The sequence below is a fragment of the Odontesthes bonariensis genome, chromosome 18, assembly GCF_027942865.1.
Source record: "Odontesthes bonariensis isolate fOdoBon6 chromosome 18, fOdoBon6.hap1, whole genome shotgun sequence".
NCBI lineage: Eukaryota > Metazoa > Chordata > Actinopteri > Atheriniformes > Atherinopsidae > Odontesthes > Odontesthes bonariensis.
Genome location: NC_134523.1, coordinates 23,373,758 through 23,397,504, shown reverse-complemented (window position 1 = coordinate 23,397,504; position 23,747 = coordinate 23,373,758). Strand labels below are relative to the sequence as shown.

The window sequence follows — 23,747 nt, the reverse complement described above, 5'->3', positions numbered from 1 at the left end:
TGTAGAGGATTTGTTGCATAATTCTGTGATCTCATTGTTGAGGGAGCTGGGTGTAAGTGGACAGAGTGTGAGGAAAATAGTGAAGGAAGTGTCAGATGAGGCAGTAAAGTCCAGTCAGTGGATTTGGATTAGAAGAAGCAATAGCAGCTGGGGGCCCAGCAGGGGAAGCACTTAGGGTAAACAGACTTTTGGAAAAAGACTGTGCTGCTGCAAATGTGCTTGCTAGAGCCACAACTCCAGAGAGAAACACGCTGATCAAACCCAATTCCACCACACGTCCAGATCCTCACCATCCTTAGATTTTTGGCCACAGAACCTTTCAGAGGGAGATTGGAGACAGATCGGGTGTGTCCCAGTCCTCTGTGAGTCGTGCGCTCCCCTTGGTCATCAAAGCTCTCATCACCCATGGTACATCAAATTCCCATACACCGCTGTCCAACAAGTGCAAATTAAGAGGGACTTTCATGCAGAGGCTGGACTGCCAATCATAATTGGAGCACGAGACACATATACGCATCAAAGCACCCGTGCTGTCGTGGAGCGCACTGAGCTGAAGGCCAGGTGGGTGTGTCTCGATACAGCGGGGGGCAAACTGCTCTATAGCCCAGAGAAGGCATGCCAGATTTGCAAAATATTGCCATGAACGAGGGTCTCCTACTACCTGAACCAGCCCAGGCAGAGCAGAAGGTGTGGTGCCAGAAGACCCCCCTCATGGACCGTCCCATCAAAGTGCCATCATGATGAGGAAACAACTGATTGCATGGCTTTAGTTGCAGTCATCGAGCGCCTGCCCATGGCGACACGTTTTTGTTTTTTTTAAGCTATTTTCATATCAAACCATTTCTTTTTCTATTTCGGTGACATTACGAACCACAGGTGACACGGAATTAACAGCACTCGTAATTGCTTCCCATTTCTTCGCTTTAGCAGGTCCCGTACTTCCACTGCTGACACTGCTAAAAATGACAGATTTTCCTTTTTGGATCTCTGAAAGCAGAACTTCAGTCTCAGAGCCCCTAAAGTTGTTATTGAATCTGCTAGTGTGTCTTGTCTTACCTCCACCTCTGGGCCCCTCTATATTTTCATTACCCACTACCCGAACCAGGGTTTGAATCCGATTCCTACTTATCTTAACCTCTTTCATTTCTCCCCCTACCCGAACCAGGGTTTGCATCCCCACCCCGCTGTGACTGGTGTGCAGTTGGTGAGAGGCTGAGGTAGCTTGTGGCTGTGGGGAAAAAAAAAAAAGATGATTGTTGTGGTGGGAGGAGCAGTGAGTCTGGTCCATTTTTTTCTTTAGCACAAGTTTCTTGTGTTTACCTTGAATCCTCTCAAAGGTACAGTCTTTGGTTCATACAGGTATGCTGGTCTATTTGTCCATCATCTTGACCCAGTAAAGCAACAACTGCAGTATTTATATCCTCAAACTCAGTTAATGCTTTGTGAAAATGATCATGAAGCAACTCTTCCACTTCATCCACATTCGAACCATCAAGCTTTCAATATTTTTCATCATGCCTGTAAGCTGGGATAGTTTACCTCTTCTTGATCCAATAAACCTGCTGATTTTATCATCTATTGCTTTTTCTGTGGGCTTTGGCGCCCTCTTTTGGTCAGATTCTTCCATGGCAACAGCACAAACCACTTGATTTATAATTCAGCTTAAAACAGTCCGTTTTCCAAGGAAAAACTAATGTCCAGTAGTATCTTCATAAACACATCAGTTTCCGGGGCAGTCTCTGGCGTAGTGGGTACAGCAGACGCCCCATGTACAGAGGCTACAGTCCTCGCTGCAGCTGGCCCCGGTTCGAATCCCGCATCGGACGGCCCTTTGCTGCGTGTTATTCCCCCTCTCTCTGCTCCCTGTCTCTATACAATAAAGGCATAAAAAAGTCCCAAAAATAATTTAAAACACAAACAAAAAAAACCATCAGTTTCCAACAAACAGCTGATATCCAAATCCACTTCAATGAAATGCATTCACCATGTACGCGCTGCGCAGCTCCGACAGGCTCCAATAAGCTCCGACAAGCAGACACGAGGTAATTAATGTCAATAGCTGACTCCAGCACGTTAGCTTAGTTTAGCAGTTGAAATCTTGTTGCAAAGCAACCACAAACTTACTTTATTCCAGTATGATGACTTGGGTTGTCTCCTCATCCATGTAGAAACGGCTTTAATCCAAATTAGTCAGTTCTTCTTTCCACCGAGAGCGGAGTTTTTTGACTCAAATGTAACGTCGATCTTTCGTCCCAGTACTCCACTTTAACGCTACTGCTAAGCAGTCTTCTTGGCAATAAGCTTGACACTAAAATAATCTTCCAAGGCAGTAACTTCGTTCAAAAAAGGAACTTTAATTGAAAAAGCAAAAAAAAACAAAGTTGCAAGATTCACCAGAATTGTATTGTATTGTATTTTCTTATCTTTTCTTGTCAAAAAACTGTCTTGCTCCTTAGGCTGCTTAACCTGGTCTGACCTAAAATGGCTTTGATGTCGTCATCAGCGTAATTAAAAGAGCAATGCAAAATTTTTAAAGGGAAACTACTAAACATTAGCCAATGTTAATATGGCTCTTACACCTGATTACATGACCTGAGAGTTCTAGTCGAGTACAACTTTAACCATTCAGAAATATGTGCTCCTCTGTTGGTTCTAGTTAAGCGTCCAGCTGCAGCATTTTGAACAAAAGTGATGAATGCCTCGAGTAGGCAGAGTAATTGGTAGGCAGGTTTATTACTAGAGACACTCATGAGAAGAAAAGGTGCAATATAACTGCAAAGGAACTGAGAAAAACTCTACCTTTTGCTAACAGAAACTCATAAAACGTCAGTACTGCAAAGTTCCTGCCAGGAACAAACCAAAGTTTAAGCTGTCAGGTGCTCAGAGACATGTTTTAGATCAGCGGTCTCAAACTGACCCGTGAAAGGGCCGGTGTGGCTGCAGGTTAAAACTACACAAAATGCCTAAAAATGTGTATTTTTCAGATTTTTCAGTCGTTCTTGGTTGTCACTTACAAATAAGGATTGTCAAAGTTATTCAACCTTTTTTTTGTAGCTTTTTCTCATTGTTTTTACCCAGAAATCCCTGTGAATAGAATGATTTCTTCACATCAAATGAACATGGATGATTCCTCCTGGTGTTTCCCCCAAAAACACGATGTCTATTTACGAGGCATCTGAAGCTCGAAAGGCGGTGGTTTGTGATTTTAAGCAAGGCGGTCCAATAACCAACCCAAAACAACAACTTTATAGGTGTGATTTCTTCTGTAAGTGACCTAAAACCTCAGCGTGGTAAAAAAAATGTTTTGTTGTGAAGGTTAACTAAAGATCTTATGTGTCTCAGATACAAAGCAGTCCAGAGACAAGGAAGTTTTACATCTGCTGTTGTTGTTTGACAACCATGGAAAATATAACAAAACATTTCCTACTTAAACCTCCTACTGTACACAACACGTCATTTTTACATTTTCCTGTTAACACAAACTGGTTTAGTTTAAGTTTAAAGTGTTGGAAGTATTATCCCGAACATCAACACTTATCATGGGTCCTACCTGTGTGATCAGCAGAGGAGTTGACGGCAAACAGCGACGCTCTGTCTGGGAGCAGCAGAGGAAATCTGCTGAGTTACAGTAATTCAATTAAACTGAATCCCCCGGAGGCGGAGCCACAGCAGCGCTCGTGTGAACACATTCATTTTTCATGAGCTGCGTTCCATGTCGATTCAACAAAGGGCTGATTTGGTAGAAGATTTGACCTGGACGTCAAGGCCACAACGGCTGTAGTTTGACAAAAACTAACATGTGCGGATGGATTGAAAATGTTATATTTCGCGTATTTTCAGAAATAGAAACAATTACACATGGCAAGACAAAAAATAACAATAGGGTGTTTTAATAATGTAAATACATATTTGATTTGATTGAACTACCAGTACAACTTTACACAATGTCATTTTCACAGCTAAAATAACCGCTTTGTTAAAGAATGTCTTTCATTTATATATCAGAAGGAAAGGTGGCTGATAAAGTCTAGTAGACCTATTTGATTATCCCATAAAGTCTTGATATTTAACGTTTGGGAGCTTCTGAATCCCAAAAGGTTTCAGATTTCTCCATCGTCTCATTTGCAGAAAAAGATTCACTGACACTGCTTTTTCATAATTTTTCAATATTCACAGTTCAGCTTCAAATATTTCAAATGTAGATTTAGATGGAGAAATATTTAGTGATTTATGTGGGATCTGTCTTGTTATTCGGTTTTTCTGTATCAGAGATCATTTTAGTTTGTCACTTAAGTTAATTGTTGCGTGTAAAGTCGGCGGTTTGAGAGAAATGATAATAACAAAATTAAATGTTTTCCCTGGATTGAGTTAAAACTTCTACTGAACAACTGAGAAACTTGAAGGATTGTTTGCATTTTTTTGTCATTAAGTTTATTATTTTTGTTGTAATTGATTTTTTTTATTACACTTATAAAATGAATTTAATAAAGTGAAAGAATCTACAATTTCCAAACATTTAGGTTACGTGTAGTATCAGTATAGATCTATCATGTATCATATAAGATACATATCATATAACAGCCACAGACGGTGGAGTTTAAAGTCGAAAAATACACTTTTTTGGGTATTTGGGTTTTACATTTCCAAAATAATAAATCATTTAAATTCTCCCTAGACTTTACGATTATACACAACTGCCAATCTTTGCATATATATGTAGAAATAAGAATTTTTTTTCACAAACCCCCCCTTTCCCTCTTCAAACTATTCTTATTATTATTTACTTTTACTGTATTTATTTACTTACTTTTTAAAAAAAAAATTTAGTTATTTTATCTTTTAATTAATCTTACTTTATTCTATTTTACCCTTATTATCATTATTATCACTACTATTGTTATTATTGTTATTACACATTTATTTATTTTATTTATCCTTTTAAAATATATACTGTATATGTATATTTCTTAAGATATCTGAATGTACTTATTTATTAATTATTTTATTTCATTATTGTTATTGCTGTCTGTGTGTCTGTTCGATAATTCATTGTGAAAAATCAATAAAAATTGTTGAAACTAGAAAAGATTTTGACAGCAGATTTGTCATATTTTTCATTTGTTGTAATATATTTTATTTCACAGGCAGGCGTTTTAAAACTATAAAACTATATTTCAGATTTGTTTGTATCTGTGCACCACTTAAATGTTGGGGATGCACAGATCCAATATTTGTATCGACTCTAATATTGGATCGGTGCATCCCTACTTAAATGCGATCCAATAATAATTACAGTTAATAACAGCGGAGTCGTAAATCCTACCTATAGAATTACTTCCATCCTGTATATTATTTGAGTGACTCGATTTAAAAACAAGGAGAAGCAAAAGTTAGTGTTTAAACTTCATACTCAACAGCTTTAATACACAATAATCAGTTTACTGGTCAGTTTCAACCATAACTGATTTGACTTTTGCTGATCAAAAGCAACATTCTTGCCTGAAATCTCATTCACCCCCCACCAACAACAACACAGCTTTCTGAAACCTGATTAGGATCTGCAGCCCTTCTCTGCATTCACGAGATGATGGAAGCACTCTTAAACTCTCCTCACAAATAGCTCGTCTCTCTTCTTTAGTAAACAACACAACTTAATCCTGTGACGATGCCCTAAGCCCTGACCTCAGACGACTCCCCCCCTCGCAGCACCACAGCTTAACAGGTGATTTGGATTTTCCCATCTGACAGCAAATGCTTTTCAGAGTGCAACCGGTGAGTCTGGAGAGGCAGGACCTGTGTCACCTTTTGATCCACTGAGACCTGAATCAAGATGAGGGCATTCCAGGTCAGCAAAGCTAATCTGAGACAATCATTTATAAAGCCACAAAAAAGACAAATGTGAAACAGACAGGTGTCTGTTGACTGGTTTGAGGTGAATAAACATGGCTGCACAGTGTCAGAAAGCGGTGGTAAAGTAAATGGAAACAAACCTTGAGACGGATCATAACTGGTGAGACACCATTTTAATCTGAAGTTTAAAGTTTAGCAAAAAAATACAAACTTTTTTTCTGCATTGGTGAAATTTGTTCTTTGATTTTTACCATTTCTCATTCACATCTTCACATTCAGAGTGTGCATCCCAAAAAATATGACCTCTTTGTCAAGTTTCATGAAATTTGGTTTGGTTTTGGTTAATCTTGGTATATACAAGACGAAGAAAACATACAGCGAACAGACACAACATGTCCACTGACAGGAGAAAAACAATGGTTATCCCATTAAAGTGTGAATGCAATGTAGTAGACAGACAGTAAATATTCTGTCTTTGAAGCTGATGCGTTGGAAGAAGAAAGAAATGGACGAGCGTCAGAGTTTGAGTGAGTTTGACAGGGACCAAAGCTGGATGATAGCTTTTCCACAGCTGCAGCTCTTGTGGGATGTTCCCAATCTGCAGTGGTCAGGACCAACTAAAAGTGGTACCGAGAGAGGAAACCCAGTGAACCAACCAGGTTAAGGTTAAAAAGGTTAAAAAGGTTAAAAAGGTTAAAAATCTGCGCCAGAAGCACTCACAACGGGCTCGTCGGCAGCAAGGGATGGCCTTTGGATGCTCAGGTCCTCATGGGAAGACATGACACCAGGATGCATTATGGGAAGAGGGCAAGACAGTAGTGTTACCATGGAAACAGTATTCATTTTTCATGGCAGGTGTGACCTCTTCCAGCAGGACATTCAGCACTGCCACACTACAATAATGGTTCAAGTATGAAGTGTTTTAAGTGTAAGCCGAATGGTCGTTGTGTTTTGGCTGGTTGGTGGAGGAAAAAAGCAAGCAACATCCTCTAAAGTGGAAACATGGAGCCAACATTGAGGCCACTTGAGGTTGGCTTTGAACATAAATTAGTCCCTGACTCCCTGTTTACCTTAAACCTCCTCCTCATCCTTCCTCTTTTACAGGAAGGACTTTCCCGTCAGGTTTCAGACGTGGTTTTTACGTCATTGGCTCTATGGAAGCATCTTTCACTCTCACAGTCAACAATCTTACCTCTAATTTATGACCTGGTTTGGATTTGGCTCTTGGAAAGAGAATCCTTTGACCGACGGAGCAGGGGATTAAAATGGACCAAGACGGGAAGAGACGCCTTGAAGGTGGAGATGCTGGGCAGCTTAAGGAGGATTTGGCAGCTGCCAAGCACAGGGAGACCCATTGAAAACATGGAGATTAAAGGTTTTACCAAACTCTTTGGCCAAATCTCAAGGTATCGATTTAGAGAAAAAACATCTTGAATCTGCAACCCTACCAGTGGCATCACTGAAGGTGCCAGACGTCAGCCAGAAGATACAAAAGACGAAGACAAAAAAGTGAGCCCCGCATCACTGAAGTTGTGATTCAAGTACGGTTTGAAGTACAAAAGTTTTAAGTGTTGACTTGGTCTGGATAAACAAGTCCAATCTGTGGAGGCTCAGAATGACTTTTTCAGCATGAGCTGGGAGGCGAATCAGATTAGGACATTTCTGTCTTGGCAGGGGAAGAATTTGGCTCCAGGTCTCTTCTTTCTTTACTTTCCTGTTTTCTTTTTTGGATGCTGCCAGTGCCGTAGGTTCAAAACTGTGCCAAAAAACCTTGTCTCAACATATTTTACCTGAAAAAAGTAATCCTTTTCATCACAAATTGTGTGCAAATCATGTCCGATGTTCGATTTATATTGCTGTAATACTCACTTGCCACTACTTTTAAATTCAGTGTTTCTGACTCCTGCAACAAAAATCATTTCCTTAAAATCAGTACATTTTAACCTGTTTGACTTAGACTAAAATTGTTTTGCGTACAAATTGGGCCTATTTTTATTCACATTTTTTAGATTTTTTGAACATCTACCTTCTTTGTAGATTTATGAACTGGTTTGGATTGAGCTCTTGGAAAGAGAATCCTTTGACCGAAGGAGCAGGGGATTAAAATGGACCAAGACGGGAAGAGACGCTTTGAAGGTGGAGATGCTGGGCAGCTTAAGGAGGATTTGGCAGCTGCCAAGCACAGGGAGACCCATTGAAAACCGGAGATTAAAGGTTTTACCAAACTCTTTGGCCAAATCTCAAGGTATCGATTTAGAGAAAAACATCTTAAATCTACAACCCTACCAGTGGCATCACTGAAGGTGCCAGACGTCAGCCAGAAGATACAAAAGAAGAAGACAAACAAGTGAGCCCCGCATCACTGAAGTACGGTTTGAAGTACAAAAACTTTAATTGTTGACTCGGCCTGAATAAACAAGTCCAATCTGTGGAGGCTCAGAATGACTTTTTCAGAGCTGAGAGGCAAATCAGATTAGGACATTTCTGTCTTGGCAGGGGAAGAATTTGGCTCCAGGTCTGTTCTTTCTTTACTTTCCTGTTTTCTTTTTTGGATGCTGCCAGTGCCGTAGGTTCAAAACTGTGCCAAAAAACCTTGTCTCAACATATTTCACCTGAAAAAAGTAATCCTTTTCATCACAAATTGTGTGCAAATCATGTCCGATGTTCGATTTATACTGCTGTAATACTCACGTGCCACCACTAGAGGTCAGTATGCGCTTCACGACAGATTTCCCACCACTGAATACAGAGTTACTATTAATGATTTATACCAAGAAAATAGAAACTAGACAGAGTGAAAGCATGTAAGTTGTAAAACTAACTCGTAAATAACTTGTTCTCTTGTGACAGTAACATCACATCACATCTCTGAACCTTATACAGACCACAGGTGGCTTGTTGTTGTGTGTCCTGCTTTCAGAGTGAGAATAAGTATCTAATAAATCATATTCTCCTCCGTACTTTTGGTATTATTGCACTGCAGCTTTATTCTTCAGCTCCTACTTCATGTTCCACAAGTTAAATTTGAACTAAACTACTTTTAATTTCAGTGCTTATGACTCCTGCAACAAAACAGCATCTCCTTAAAATCAGTACATTTTAACCTGTTTGACTTTGACTAAAATTGTTTTGCGTACAAATTGGACCTATTTTTATTCAACTTTTTTTGATTTTTTGAACATCTACCTTCTTTATAGATTTCGGGATTTCTTAAATCACCTCATTACGAAGCTAGTTTACCGTTTTATCGACGTATGTTACTTGACGCCATGGGAAAACTGTGAGTTCTCCAGACTTAGGTGAAGTTAGTTTTAAGTTGGATATTCGACAGACATTCGCAAGCAAGCCACGCCAACATTCCAAGTGCACCCGTATTGCAGACTTTACAGTAAACACACGGAGAGGACGACTGCAGCGTGTTCCAACTTCCTGTTTTCAAAATAAAATAAAAATGAAAAAAATGTGATATTTAAAGCAGAGATGAGCGACTGTGTATAAAGTTATTGAAAATTATGGACAGAACTGAATTGTAGAAATAAAAGGTGTATCTCATGTAGCAAGTGTAGTTACATGACCCCACACTGATTTGGAGTCAATTGATCACATGACCTGGAAGCTATTGAGCAAAAAGACTAATATTTACATATAAAAATATGAACAGATCTAAAATGTAAAAATGTAGAAATAAAAAAAATTAAATAAAAAGTGAAACCCTCGGAAAATAACACATTAAAAGACACTTGGATAAAACATGATGAAAGACATGCAAAAAACACATTTACATTTTCGATCTGTTCATATTTTTTTATGAATTTTTATATGTAAATATTAGTCTTTTTGCTCAATAGCTTCCAGGTCATTGACTCCAAATCAGTCGCTCATCTCTGCTTTAAATATCACATTTTTTTCATTTCTATTTTATTTTGAAAACAGGAAGTTGGAACACCTGCAGTCGTCCTCTCCGTGTGTTTACTGTAAAGTCTGCAATACGGGTGCACTTGGAATGTTGGAGTGGCTTTCGAATGTCTGTTGAATATCCAACTTAAAACTAACTTCACCTAAGTGTTCTTTAAAATAGAAGTTGTTTTGCTAGTTTGTTAACCTGAAATTGTACATTTCATTCTGCTTTTGTATTCAGTTGGAGCCGCACAGAACCTGATGTCTTCTTATTGTTTAAGAGTGCTAACACAGCTGTAGTTGATCATTTCTTTTGGTTGCTCTTCTACGAGGTCAGGAGCAGTTTCTCCTTTTTTAATTGCTGCAAAAAGTGAGCAATTTAGGGAAAAAAAAAAATCAATTTTATTCAACTTGAATAAAAAGTGTGATACGAAATAAGTATGACTGAGTTTCTAGAGGCGACAGAGCATCACTATTAAGAGTGAATGACTCATGTGGGTCTTGCAATACATGCAAAAAAACGGTTTTAAGCTATAGTGTCATCATAGAATTAAATCACTACGATAAAAAAGCAGATTTACACTAATATACTATACAGAACACATTTTAGATAACCGATTGATATTCTATATATATATTGTTAAAAATGCACAAAAAACCAAGACAAATCTCTTATTTATAAAGAAGTTGTTTAATTGAAATCCAAAAAATGCCACAGCTTTACTGAATGACAGGCGAACACTATGAAAAAATAAAAACACTGCTTTTAAATAAACGTTTAACATCATGACTTTATATTAAAAAAAAAAAGAGCAGGTGTGCACATCTAAAGCTGAAATGTTTCCCACTGGCGTGTAACACTTTTTTTTGGATTCAGTCTGCTTCTGATCCAAATACTGATCAGTATCTCATTTTGAAATGAGAGCGACTCCCGACTTCCTCCTCGCGCCTCAGTGGTGGCCCCGGTACGAGCGGATCTTCCGGCTGAGGTTGCGGGCGAGTCGGTCGACGGCGCTGCTGATGTGTCCGAGCTCCTTCTTGGGCGTCAGGCCGTCGATGTTCCCGCTGTACCACAGCACCCACCCGGCCAGAGACGCCACCACCAACAGGGCTCCTGGAGAAAAAAAGATCAGCAGATTCATCACTTATGATGTTTTAGATCAAATTATTTTTATCAAAATGCTGATGGGATGTTAAATCTTAAAGGCCTCAGCAGTCTGACCATGTAAATTAGTTTGACTAGAAAGTTCAAAATAAAAACACTACACCTTAAGATGCATTAAATGTGTTCTTGTTATTATTTTTATCTGTTTTTAGACGTTATAAACTGTTTCTGATGTTGTCTTATCTGCTTTTGTTAAGCCTCAGCAGTCTCACTGACAATCAGGCCAAAAAATACAACTAAAACACAGTAAAAAAAAAAAAAGGTCTGTCCACGCCCACAACGAGCTTCATAACCTCGTTAGACACCAAGAAAACCCGCTGCGTGCTCCAGAACACATTCTGATGAGTTTGTGCGCCGAAAAAAGAAGAAAACCAGAAGGTCGTGGGCTCATGACACTTTAAGAAAGACTGATTCAGCATCTGTTTTCTTATTAAGGACCTAAGGACAAATTTAACCATGTTTTATTCATTATGAGTTCGGTGATATTTGGGGAATCAGACAATTTCTTTGAAGAAACATTAGCAGTAAAGACCGCTTCACAGGTGAGTCTAACTTTTGTATCGTCACCACCATGCTGACTGTTTAATAAGTGGAAAACAACAGAGGAGAAGCCTTCCTGTTTCTGATTTACCACTCCATCCTTGTTCCACATGTGATAATGAGATGGTGACCGCAGTAATGAGATCGCAGATAGAAACGGTTAAACTACCAGGTGGAGGGAGCTGCTCCTCAGCAATGACAGGAGGCAGCTGAGGTGGTTCGAGCATCTGGTTTGGATGCCTCCTGGTCGCCTCCCTTTTGAGGTTTTTCAGGCACGTCCAACTGGAAGGAGGCAGACCCAGGACACCCTCGAGGGATTATATAACCCTGCTGGCCTGGGAACGCCTCCGAATCGCCCCCCGGAGGTGCTGCAGAGTGTCGGCGATGAGAGAAAAGTCTGGGTTTCCCTTCATGACCTGACCTCAGATATGGATACTCCGTCCATCACTCCAAGTGATTTTGGTTTTACCTTCTCTATGATTAATATGACTGATCAGAAGAAAACAGTGTGAAACAGCCTTAAACGCTCCACCTTTCACAGCCTGGTCTCATGAAAAGGTGTAGTTATTGTCATTTGGCCTGTTATTACAACACTTTTGTGCCTTTTTTTAACGTTACGTCGCCCTGTCCTGTACTTTAGCTCAAGACTTTTACCGTTTCAGGGTACGTTCAGTAATTTTGATGGTATGCGGTGTGACAGGCGGAGAGCCTCCACCATTCTGTACCCTAAACCCAACCATCTGACATGTGACGGCGTGAAGTGACACACCAAAAGCTTGAAATGCGTATGAATGGCATGTGGCTAGTTCTACATATTGCCATGAGAACACGTTGATCTTTCAGCACCACGAGGAGAGGAAATGATCCCGGCTGTATTTTGATGGGCTTTTATCTTTTTATAGATATTGTTTAACAAGATCAACTTTGAATCGACTGGGTAAGAAACAATAAGTCATCTCATCTTTGCAGCTCTATATTTTACTCTTTACACGTATATATATTGATATTACCTTACTTTCATGAGTTTCATACATTTTATGTGTGTTTTTGAGCCATTTATGATTCAGTTTGTTTGACTTTGAATGAAAATGTTGCTCACAAAACGTGTTGCCTTTTACTTGGTCGACTAGAAACACTGATTAACACAATCAGACAGTGAATAACTATCAAGATAATAAACACTTGATGGAAATTCTGCACGATTCAAAACCAGCTTCTACTTCTTCTGTTTTATTCGTTCGGATCACCATCCCGTTTCCATTTTAGTAACAAGTGAAGACAAACGTACCAGTATAGACCAGTAAGTCTCCAAAGTCTTTCCCATTGATCTCCAAACGGGCAAAGACTCCCACCAGCAGAGCGGCTCCTCCCAGCAGGTCCATCAATACGGCGAAGACCAGCGCCAGCTTACAGTGGGACAGGCCTTCACACAGGGTCATGGTGCGACTGCGAGGGCGGAGGAGACGGGAAACTTTTAGAGAGACTGCAGGTGCACAACGAACCACTGTGAGCAGCTACTGACACACATCCAGTCTGCAGTGGTGGAAATATCTTCTTCTTAAGTTTTAACACGAGTTTAGTTTAAATGTAAATGTAAATGTAAATGTACTTTATTTATACAGCCCTTTACAGACAATCCTTACGTTGTACCAAAGTGCTTTACAGCAGGTAATAAATAAAGAGAAGAATAAGTAAAAACAAAAGAACAGTGAAAGCAATAAAATACAACAAAATCGAATAAGATAAAATAAGATAAAAGTGTCATCATACTACTGGGTATTAAAAGCAATCCTAAATAAGTAGGTTTTTAGCCTAGATTTGAAGAGGCCCAGGTCAGAAATAAGACGCAGCTGGACGGGGAGCTTATTCCAGAGCCTGGGGGCAGCGACGGAAAAGGCTCGCTCACCCCAGGGTTTGTATTCTGACCTGGGCACTTCCAGCAAAAACTGATTTGTTGACCTCAGAGCTCTACCAGGATTGCGGACTGTTAAAAGCTCAGATAAATATGATGGGGTGAGGCCGTTAAGAGCTTTAAAAACAAACATTAAAAGTTTAAAATCAATTCTATAAAGGATAGGAAAACAATGGAGGGAGTTAAGAACAGCGTTCTGCACCAGCTGAAGGCGACTGAGAGAAGACTGGGAGACGCCGACATGAAGCGCATTGCAATAGTCTAACCTTGAACTTATTAGGGCATGGATGGCTTTTTAGTTATTAAAAGTCCAAAACACCACATTTTACTTTATTACTTAGTGACCTTTCATTGTTTTTTTTTTTTTTACTGCTGATGAATCATCTTCAATTAGAACAGCAAACAAATAATTTATTTATCAATCAAATTAACTATAAATTAATGTCCAACTCGTTCAAAATGCCCATTCTGTCCAATAAAGATTCCAGAGGTTTAAAATGACACCTCTGGATGAAAATGAAATAATTAGGTTAAAAATTTACTTTTGATCGTCAGATGTTTTTAAAACTAATTTTTCTGTCAGTCAACTGATGCTTTCAGTTCTATTTCTATGCAACAGACTTAAAAAATTTGTTTTTGTTGTTATTTTTCGAGTTAAAATCTGAATTTGTAAAGCGAATAAAGCCATTAGATCAATGTCGTGTAGGGGATTAAAGGAGAAAGAGAATTTCTAAAGAACATAAAATTAGTTTTTTACTCTAAGGTCCAATTGTTATTCCTCCTATTGACCCTAAGCCTCTGATTTTCACTATTTTGTGTCATGGAGCGTCCCCCTTTTCCTTTGGAGATCAACTCAAATTAAATGCTACATTACTGCGCTTTGATCTGTGAAATAAGAGGCAAAATGTACATGTAGCTTGTTATGTTCCACCAGTTTATTTAATACAATCTGCAACTTTTTTCACTTCTAATCCATCTTAAAGCTTTTCTATGTCGAAAGCCTGTTACTCAAGCCAAATATATGCAGGACAAACTGTGCAAAACAGCAAAAAAAATATTAAGAATTAGCTTAAGATGACATTTACTGCAGAAAATGAGAGATTTATTACAAACAAAATCATGAATAGATTCAAACAAAAAGGAGAACACACATGTAGCCGGTGCAGAAAGCCTTTTAAAAAATGCATTTTAACATTTTTATCAGTTCTATAGACACCATGTGAGCATAACAATCAAAAGTTGATTAAATCGGTTCAATCAGAATTAGTCCTCAACAGCACTTATGTTATATGCATTATTACGCATATAAGCACTAAAGAGATAATGCCAAACGATTAAAACAGTTTCAGTAGTGTCGGTCTAATGTTCACACACAGTGTGAGAACAAAGTTTCAGTCAGATAATGGACATTACAGGTTAGCTTTTGAGTTATATGACTGAGTTACGACTTCATTACCTCAAAATAACTCAACAAAAGAAGCTTGTAAAGTGACCTGCAGTCACTTTACAGAAATAAATCAATAACTCAGGAAAAGAAAAGAGTTTTACACCATTAAATAAACTTTTACTCACCGGTTATTGTTGAGACTTCGGCAACAAACACCTCCTCACTTTTACTGGAGTTTTTTTTTTATCGTGGTCTCCCTTCACTTCCGCGTTTACCTTTCTCACCTGCCTCACCTGCACGCGCCCCGCCTCCAAGGTGACGCATTTCCGGTGGGAGTTTTGCTGCTTTCAGGGTTGTCTTATTTTTAAAATCCTGACTGAAGAAAATAGATAAAAGGAACTGCCTCCAAATCTGCTTTTAAAACGATTTAACAGATTTAACAGAAAATATAATTACTAGTAAAAGTCAAAGATTATTTTGTAATTGTTGGACAAAAGAGTTTATGAGCATTTTCAAGTTAATTGACTTTGTCAGTGAAGTTAAATGAATGTTAGTGCATCAAACATAACCCCAGCCATTTATTTAACGTTTAATTTGTTTATCAAAAACAATATTTTTTATCTTTCTATCATATAAACTGCACTTAGGCTAAAATGACGCGATTTCAAGTAAATATTACATTTCTGAGGTACATGAAACGCAGCATCTTTTTCAGTATTGTGGCTCTGACTAAAAATAATAATAATATTATTAATAATAATAATAATAATAATAATAATAATAATAATCATAATAATCATAATAATTCAGTTTTATTGCTTAAAATAAGGGGTTTGGTGAAGCAATATTGGCACTATTTTCTTGCAATATTTAAAATTTTGTGATTTTGACGGCACTTTACCCACCAAGAGGAGAAAGTTTGAGGGAGAAAATATTGTAATGAACGTCACGGACGGCGGTGGGAGCCTTTCTGCGCATGTGTGACGCGTACAAACCAGCGCGCGGTACACCTGTTGAGGCCACTTATAATCAGGTAATTGCCGGTGCTGCCCGTGTGTTCGGTCGGCGGTGCAGCAGCAGGTTTCTGGCTGTATTACAGAAGTATAACTGCGCAAAACGACCGGAGGACAAATAATAACAGTTTAGTGCTGACATTTGGGTTATTACTCATCAGTAGCCGGAGTCTGCAGCCATGAATCCTCCAACCAGCAGACACGATCCAAACCCGCCAGGTAACAAAAACTTACCTGCCTCATCCACCGTGTGGCTGCTGAATGATGAGTCACTTCCAAATGTTTGTTTGCAACATTTGGCAAATGTTTTTGTTGAATAAGAAACTAGCATTGACAAAGAAAATGTACATTTGTTTCGGCAGTGGCTGGAAATCACGCTGGAAACCGACTCAGCTGCTCAGCACCGACACGTTTTTAACTTCCTTTACTCTTACTCTCCCCTCATGTTTTCTGTGTAATGACTGTTTAACTTCGCTTTGTTGGGTCACTTCTATTTATTTTAGTTTTTCTAAGTGGAGCACAGACCTCACGCGAAGAAGTGTACAAACTTTTCTCTGTGCTGAAACAGTCGATAAACGGGAATTAAACCGCAGCGCTTCAGTTTGTTTTACCAGGAAAAACACCAAACATTCTTCACTTCCGTGAGTTTGGCTACTTTACTCGGTTTTACACGAGTTTTTGTTTTGTTTTAGTGGGACAAAAGAAGATATCTGTAGATGCCATTTTGGCTCAACTACGACATGCTTATTCCAGCATTATTTAGCCGCCTCCTTGTGACCAGTTTAATTCACAATGATTATTTGAGAAACTATCTTTTTTTATTGTTAAATACCACCTGTGCTTTTTGCATATTGTGTTTATATCAGCTGTAGTTGCCCACACCTGTTGAAACACCGTGGAAAATCTCTTTTTATTGACTTAAATATTATTCAGTTAAGATATAATTAGAATAAATTAAAATCGTTGATCTTTTTGGGGAGGGACTTTTGGTTTCTTGCAACCATATGAGAACATTGAGACCATCTTTATCACAGACTATCGGTCTCACACAGCACCGAATCAGCTTGAGTGTACATAAATGCTCGGAAAAGGGCCAGAGAAGAACACATGATCAGAATGGACTGGTTTTAAAGCACAATTACAGACAGTAAGCGCAAGATTTAGATGATTCCAATGGAAATGGTCAATGAGAAGGTATAAGACTCCTCTAAAGCTTCTTAATCTGTGCTTCGTGTCACTTTCTGTGGGAATGTCGGAAGATCCAACACCTCTGTAAGATCATAAGATGTCACTTTTATATTTTGTGTAATATAAAAGTATATTTTCAGGGTTTTTTGAGGGGGTTGTTTCTTATGAGGAAAAAACTGCTAATAAGCTTAAAAAAAACCAGTTAAATTAATTAAACCTTAGTTTTTAACTGGAGTTACACAATCTATACCCAATTTCCTGCTGTCTTTTGCTTCCATCAGAGCACTACGTGCCACAATCTTCATCATCCTCAGCAGCAGGTGAAGGAGGAGGAGGAGGAGGAGGAGGAGGGGGAGGAGGGGGAGGAGGGGGTGGTGGTTTGTACCTGGATGCCTATGAGGTCTCCTTTCCCCTGGAGGAGAGTATAGAGCGCCCTCCTGCCTATCACATGCACCATGGCCAGCAGATGATGGATGGTGTGTTGCATCTACACATAACTGTGTTTATTATGTATCAGTAACTTATTGTGATGAAGCATTTGGTCCTAACAGGCTCTTAAATTTCTGACATATTAGACCTTATCATTATTTATTGAACATAAACCAAGTCAAAACACAGAAGCAAATCGTGAAAAACTAAGTGAACCCCTGAAGTAATGGTTTCCTGTGTGACGTTATCAGTCTCTCACTTGATTGTGGAGGAATCTCGGCCCTCTCTTCTTTCCACCGTTGCTTCAGCTCATTGAGGTTTGCAGCTCTGGTTTCTGCACAGCTCTCTGAAGGTCCCACCACAGCATCTCAGGCAGGCTGAGGTCTGGACTCTGACTGGACCGTTGCAACACCTCGATTCTTCTCTTCTTCACACATTCTGCTGTAGATCTGCTGCTGTGTTTGGGATCTTTGTCCTGTTGATGAGCCAGTTTCAGCCCAGCTTTAGCTGTCGGACAGACGGTCTCACATCTGACTCTAGAACACTTTGGTATCCAGAGGAGTTCATGGTGGACTCAATGGCTGCAAGGTGCCCAGGTCCTGTGGCTGCAGAACCAGCCCAGATCATCAGCCCTCCACCACCGTGCTTGACAGCTGGTGTGAGGTGTTTGTGCTGATATGCTGTGTTTGGTTTCCTCCAAACGTGCTGCTGTGCATTCTGAGCAAACATCTCCGCTTTGGTCTGGTCTGTCCAAAGGACATTGTTCCAGAAGTCTTGTGGTTTGTTCAGATGCAGCTTTGCAAACCTAAGCTGTGCTGCCATGTTCTTTTTAGAGAGAAGAGGCTTTCTCCTGCAGCCCTTCCACACAAGCCATGCTTGTTCAGTCTGTTTCTAACTGTGCTGTCATGAACTTTAACCTTTAACATGCTAACTGAGGCCCGTAGAGTCTGAGATGTAGCTCTTGGGTTTCTCTCCTGGGAAGATTGACAGCTGTCCTGAATGTTTTCCACTTGTGAATAATCTTTCTCTCTGTAGAATGATGGACTCCAGATAGTTTGGAAATGGCCTTATAACCCTTCCCAGATGGATGGCCAGCAACAGATACTTCTCTAAGATCGTTGCTGATGTCTTTCCTCCTTGGCATTGTGTTAACACACACCTGAATGCTGCAGACCAACAAACTGACAGAACTTCTGCTTTTATGGAGCTGCTCACACTGACTGCTGATCAGCAGCACCTGGCTGCTTCTTACCCTCTTAGCTCCTGTGGAAGCAGTCAGGATGAACTTAGTTTTTCACACTCGGCTTCTCCATTTTGCCTTAGTTTTTGTTAAATACCTTAGAAAGCTGTAATATGTGTTCATCTCAGGTTGTGTTTTCCTATTTTTCAAGACCTGTTGAAGAACTTCATTAGAAAATCGAGAAATACCAAAACAAGCTGCTTTGTTTATGACCTGCTCTTCACCTGCAGAGCAAGTGGTGCAGGAGCCCCCTCATCCCCAGTACAGCCCCTTCATCCTAGTTTCTAACCTGCGAGCTCACCTGTACGTCTCTCTGGAGAAGAACGCCTGGCTGCAGAAGCGCATCGAGGAGCTGGAGGAGGAGCGGAACTTCCTGCGCTGTCAGCTGGACCGCTTCATCGTCAGCATGAGGACTCCAGAGGGTGAGGTGGCGAAAGACACGAGACCCCGTGTCGTTTGTCTTTTTTATTTATTGGGATTGTTGTTGTTGCGCTCAGTGCCCGAGTGGTGCGGAGACGCCCAGCGTGGCGTGAAGGTCCAGCCTGCCAGCTCTCCAGCCCCGCCCTCCCCAATGACCACCAGGTCTGGAATGACGCTCAAGCGCCTCCAGGGCTCTGGATCTCGGACCCGCCGTAACATTTCCATCCCTGGTGAGGAAGATACTGACAGCTGTAAATGAATACGCTAGAAATATTGAAATTTGAGGCTGTTGAAGAGCTCTTTTTTGTCCCATCGCATTCACTAAAGTGGAATAAAAGATTTCCACGTTGGTTTTGTTTTCCGCAGTCAAGCAAGAGTTTCATCTAGAAGAAGACAAATACTACACTGAGGATGAGTATGTGGAGGAAGAGGAGGAGGACGAGGAGGAGGAAGATGAGGACTCAGCTGTGGAGAGGGGGTCGAAGAAGAAGGGCAAAGGGCGAGCCGGCGGAGAGCCGAGGATGAAGATGAGGAGGATCTTCAGGATCACACACGGAAGGGAGAGACAAAGAGGTGAGGTCACATGACTGCAAAGGGATTTTCTTTATTTTTCTGTCCCACTAACAGGTATCGTCTGTCCATTAAAAGCCTGAATTAGCTCACTCCCCCGCCACAGAGTTACCCTCGACCTTAAACCCGACTGAAGCTAATCAGCTGCTGTCAGAAACAGCTCAAGCCCGAGTCACTTATGTCCTCGTTCACCTTCTCGTCTCACCTCCCTTCCAGTGAAAGACCCAGACGGTGTTTTGATTCGTTACAAGAAGATCCTGTCCACATACCAGCGGGTGAGGAGCATGTCCCGAGCCTTCCAGATCCACGGAGTCGACCGAAACACCATGGCCTCCACCTCCCCGATCGCAGAGCTGCTGCTGGTGGCCCCAGACAAGGTGGGGATTTAATTGTAACATCTGGACTCGCTAAAAACAAGAAATGTTTTAACAAACTGCATCATTTAACCTGTTAATTCATCTGTTAGGCCAATTTATTGTGAAAACTTTAGTTTTGAGGCGTGTGGATAGTTTTAAATCGAGAAATCATCAGCAAATATTGAAATTTTTTTCCACCACGTGGGTCATTTATCTCATGCGTCTGTTTTAAATTGTAACGTTTCTGACTTTTAAAATTCAAATTATCAAAAAAAAAACTCTCTCAAAGAGTCACAAAATCTACTCCAGTTTGCATCTTTGAAGTTTTTATCCATGTTTCTGCTGAAACTTGGGAAAATAACACAAAAGGCTTTAATCTGTGGCTGCAAGGCAGTAAATTATTAGTCATAAAGTTAAAAAAAGTTCACTCTTCATACAGAAGAAGGCCGAGTAGCTCCAACAAACTCGCTGTGATGTCGCTGAAGGTCTTTCTAAAGTAGTTTGTTACTGAATAAAAGAGGAAAGCTTAGAATCAGTCTGACGTTATTAATTTAGTTTTTTCCAGTCCTTTTGCTCACTGTTCAGGAACACTTCAAACTAATTTCTGTTCATTTAGTCAGAAAATCAAAGCAGATGGTCAAATACGCTTCAGTTTTCAAGGGATTAAACCTCCAAAATGCTAAATAAAGAAATCTCAAAAAGTCTCATTGGAGCTTACTGCTTCAAGATTTTCCATTTGTTTGTATGGAAACAGAATGAAACCAACAAAATGCCCATTTTTCTCACTTTGATCTCAATCTAAACCCCAAAGAAGCCTTTAAAATGCGGCTTCTTCCTCCCTGCTACTGCTGAGTAAATGCTGCGTTTACTTGTACCTCAGACGTGGGATGTAACAGCTCTAAATAACCTCCAGAATGATCAATATGAACTTTAACTTATTTTGTTTACTGTTTGCAGATTTTTGAGGAGCTTTACTTGGTGCTTTCTTAGGTTTTATCTCTTCTTTGTTTAATTTTTCCAGTTTTACATGAAAAAGAGGCTGAATTCCGAGTCGCCCACGAATGCAGCATGACAGCAGAATGCCACCAGTAAATGAGACAGAGCTTATCTGTAAAACTTAATTTATAGACTGCTTCACAGAAGTTCTGTTGTAAAACAAAAACACATCCACACGATACCATCAGGAGCTGCTTTATCTGCCAATTTCATGTGACACTCCAGCTTCTGCTAACAGAGCATGTGTGTGTTTGTGATATCTTTATGAATTAAATTCTGGTTTTAAGTCCTGACACCTGCCTGCTGTCACCCAAAGGTTACAGCTCGAAAACATCTTAAAAAACAAAGGGTTTATTTGGGTTTTACCATATAAACTGGAGGGATTCATTTAGTAAGTGGAGTCTATTTTGTATTTTATTTTATTGTAGGATTACCTGAAAATTATGCCTTGTTAGCTAAATAAAAAGGGAGAGCTCAGTAAGCTTCAGGAGGCAGAGTTGTTGCAGAAAGATGGAGATCAAAGGGAGATAGTACAACTCTATTAGAGGCATAAAATGTAGTGAAGTGAATCTTTGATCTATGACTAAAACACACGATTATGATGCAAGTTAAAAGAGTGAAGGCTGGTGCATGCCCTCGATGAATGAAAGCAGGATCATAAAACCTGGTTAAATCTCCACATTTAATAACAGCTCTGATGATCCTACAGGTGACAGAAGTCGGAGAGTTTGAGGCCTCGAAGGAGAAGCTTTTGGATTACGCCCGGCGGTGCTACAAGACCATGGACGAGGAGACGCACGGCAAGGTCCAGGGCATGAAGAAGACTCACAAGCTGCTCCCGATCTCTTACAGGTTCAGAAACTGATGAAGGGTAGGAAGCAGGAGGAGTAAAGGCTCAGGGTGGCGGGAGGTTTTCACACTGGCTTTTTTCCGGTACAGGTTTTTCATTTCTGCCTTTGAAAACGAGGATGTACAAAGTGTTTGAACATGATAAATCACAGGTTCTGGTTTGGATATAAGCATGTATATTATTTTTGCTTTTTTTTACTGTACGTGTTGTGCAGCTGTTGGAGTCAGCAAGTGTGTTTTCTCCTGCTCCTTTTCTGTTATGAGTTGGTGGTTTTCACAGCCTGAAGCTGCTTCTTCTTTAAGAAAGATGAAGTTCCACATTAACTGAACATTGTTAGATAAGTAGTCCATGAATATACATTTTAATTTCAAAGAAGACTTGGCTGCTAATGTTTCAGGTGTTCTGGTCATTGAAGTTAGATTTTTGTGAAGAATGTTTTGCTCTCACAGTGTGACAAACCCCACATGATGTTTCTTTTTCTATTAGATAATGATAGTTTATTATTTATTTCTTTATGTTAGAGGAAATGCACACTGAAAATGAGTCCTTCAACATATAGTTTGTTATTTAAACGCACGTTTATTGATTGTATGGATGTGGTTTTGACTGAAACCCAAAGATGTTATACTGTTGTCAGACAGTAAATTACCTTAAAAGTATTATTGTGATGGTTGTTTTTGTAGATTTTGTTGTGAAATGTTGACAGTATGAAGCATGTGAATAAAAGCATGAGTTCCTGTGAGTTGTGACGTCAAAAGAAAAATATATTATTGTGAAATACATTATATGCATGCCAAAGAGCTGCTGCTTACTGTTCGTACTACATTTCAAACACTTGCATACATTCTTTCCTTTAGTAAAGCTCACTGCTACGATATGTTCACTTCTTCTGATCCACACTAAAGTAGTCTATATACTATCTTTATATCATGTCTGTACGTGCAGAACACAGACTGTGGTGCCCTCTAGTGTGACTAATCCAGAGTATTAACCCTCCACATTCTGTATTCATCCCCTTATCTCACCTCCACTAAACCTCTGCGATAAAGCAGCCTCATTCAATTTTAAACCGAATCTATTATGCATAAAAATTGGTTATTTGCCTTCGGGTTGGAAGCATCGGTTCAAATAAGTTGCCAGAAATATAAATAAATTGAACATTTTCACCTGTATGTAGCAATCATTCTGATTTTTTTAAATTAATATTTGATTTAAGTCCATTCATATATGCATGCAGATGTTCCCTTCTCACTATTATTTTTAGATTAGATTAGATTTACTTCAAAAATGCAGGAAAAAACATGAAAATTTAACAAGAAAAGAAAGTTAAAAGGCCAAATGTCTGTAAAAATGTGATACTAAGAGATGGACTGCATTAATATCCTGCTTTTCTACACACAATGTCTCGTCCAATGGGAGCAAAAAACTAAGATAGATATTTACGTGGCCTTATATTATTATTGTTATTATAACTGATGGTTCTGTCAGTGCAAACAGTATTTAGCGTTACGTAGCACCTGGACAGGCTAATAAAGTTGAAGAAATGTCCAGAAAATAGTTTTGAATGCATTTTACTGAAAGGGAGACAAACTATTGGAAGTTTTTTGGGAACAGTTATACTCTCTATGCTGTACAGTGAAGAATTTACTCAAAACATAGGTCTTCTCATGTATTTTTAATCATTGCTCCCACCTGCAAAGTCTTTAACCAGCAGTAGATTTTAGAATAAAACTATAGACACTAAACAGAACGTGCAGTGATAATTAGCACATTTTGTACTGTTTGCATGGACTTTGCAGATGTATTTCTCACAGTGTTTCTTGGGAGGGCAGAATTGATTGTTTTTATAAACATAAATGTGTAAAATCTCTTACATCTAAGGCCAAGCAGCAACATTTACTGAGTTTCCACAGTGGCCACTTAAATATTTGTGT

The 23,747-nt window shown here is 39.5% G+C and overlaps 2 protein-coding genes across 2 annotated transcripts; one reads left to right on the top strand and one right to left on the bottom strand.

The window, feature by feature from the left end:
• Positions 1-10,447: 10,447 nt before the first annotated feature.
• tmem238a (transmembrane protein 238a) lies at positions 10,448-15,070 on the bottom strand. Its single transcript, XM_075449812.1, has 3 exons — positions 14,937-15,070; positions 12,741-12,898; positions 10,448-10,861 (listed from the first exon to the last, which is right to left on the bottom strand). The coding sequence occupies exons 2-3, from the start codon at positions 12,889-12,891 to the stop codon at positions 10,698-10,700; spliced, it is 315 nt and encodes a 104-aa protein (XP_075305927.1). The 5' UTR covers positions 12,892-12,898; positions 14,937-15,070; the 3' UTR covers positions 10,448-10,697.
• An 873-nt stretch (positions 15,071-15,943) lies between these two features.
• On the top strand, positions 15,944-22,510 carry LOC142367363 (coiled-coil domain-containing protein 106-like). The gene is made up of 7 exons (XM_075449335.1): positions 15,944-15,983; positions 17,234-17,428; positions 18,852-19,043; positions 19,119-19,271; positions 19,408-19,614; positions 19,828-19,988; positions 21,673-22,510. Exons 1-7 carry the CDS (start codon positions 15,944-15,946, stop codon positions 21,826-21,828), a joined length of 1,104 nt encoding a protein of 367 aa, XP_075305450.1. The 3' UTR covers positions 21,829-22,510.
• Positions 22,511-23,747: the final 1,237 nt, after the last annotated feature.

Excerpts from the sequence above, each read along its gene's own strand:
- tmem238a (XM_075449812.1), bottom strand. The coding sequence starts at position 12,891 with ATGACCCTGTGTGAAGGCCTGTCCCACTGTAAGCTGGCGCTGGTCTTC. Across the intron at positions 10,862-12,740 it reads AGACTTACTGGTCTATACTG|GAGCCCTGTTGGTGGTGGCG; the intron begins GTACGTTTGTCT and ends TTTTTTCTCCAG.
- LOC142367363 (XM_075449335.1), top strand. The coding sequence starts at position 15,944 with ATGAATCCTCCAACCAGCAGACACGATCCAAACCCGCCAG. Across the intron at positions 19,615-19,827 it reads CGGAAGGGAGAGACAAAGAG|TGAAAGACCCAGACGGTGTT; the intron begins GTGAGGTCACAT and ends CCTCCCTTCCAG. Across the intron at positions 19,989-21,672 it reads TGCTGGTGGCCCCAGACAAG|GTGACAGAAGTCGGAGAGTT; the intron begins GTGGGGATTTAA and ends ATGATCCTACAG.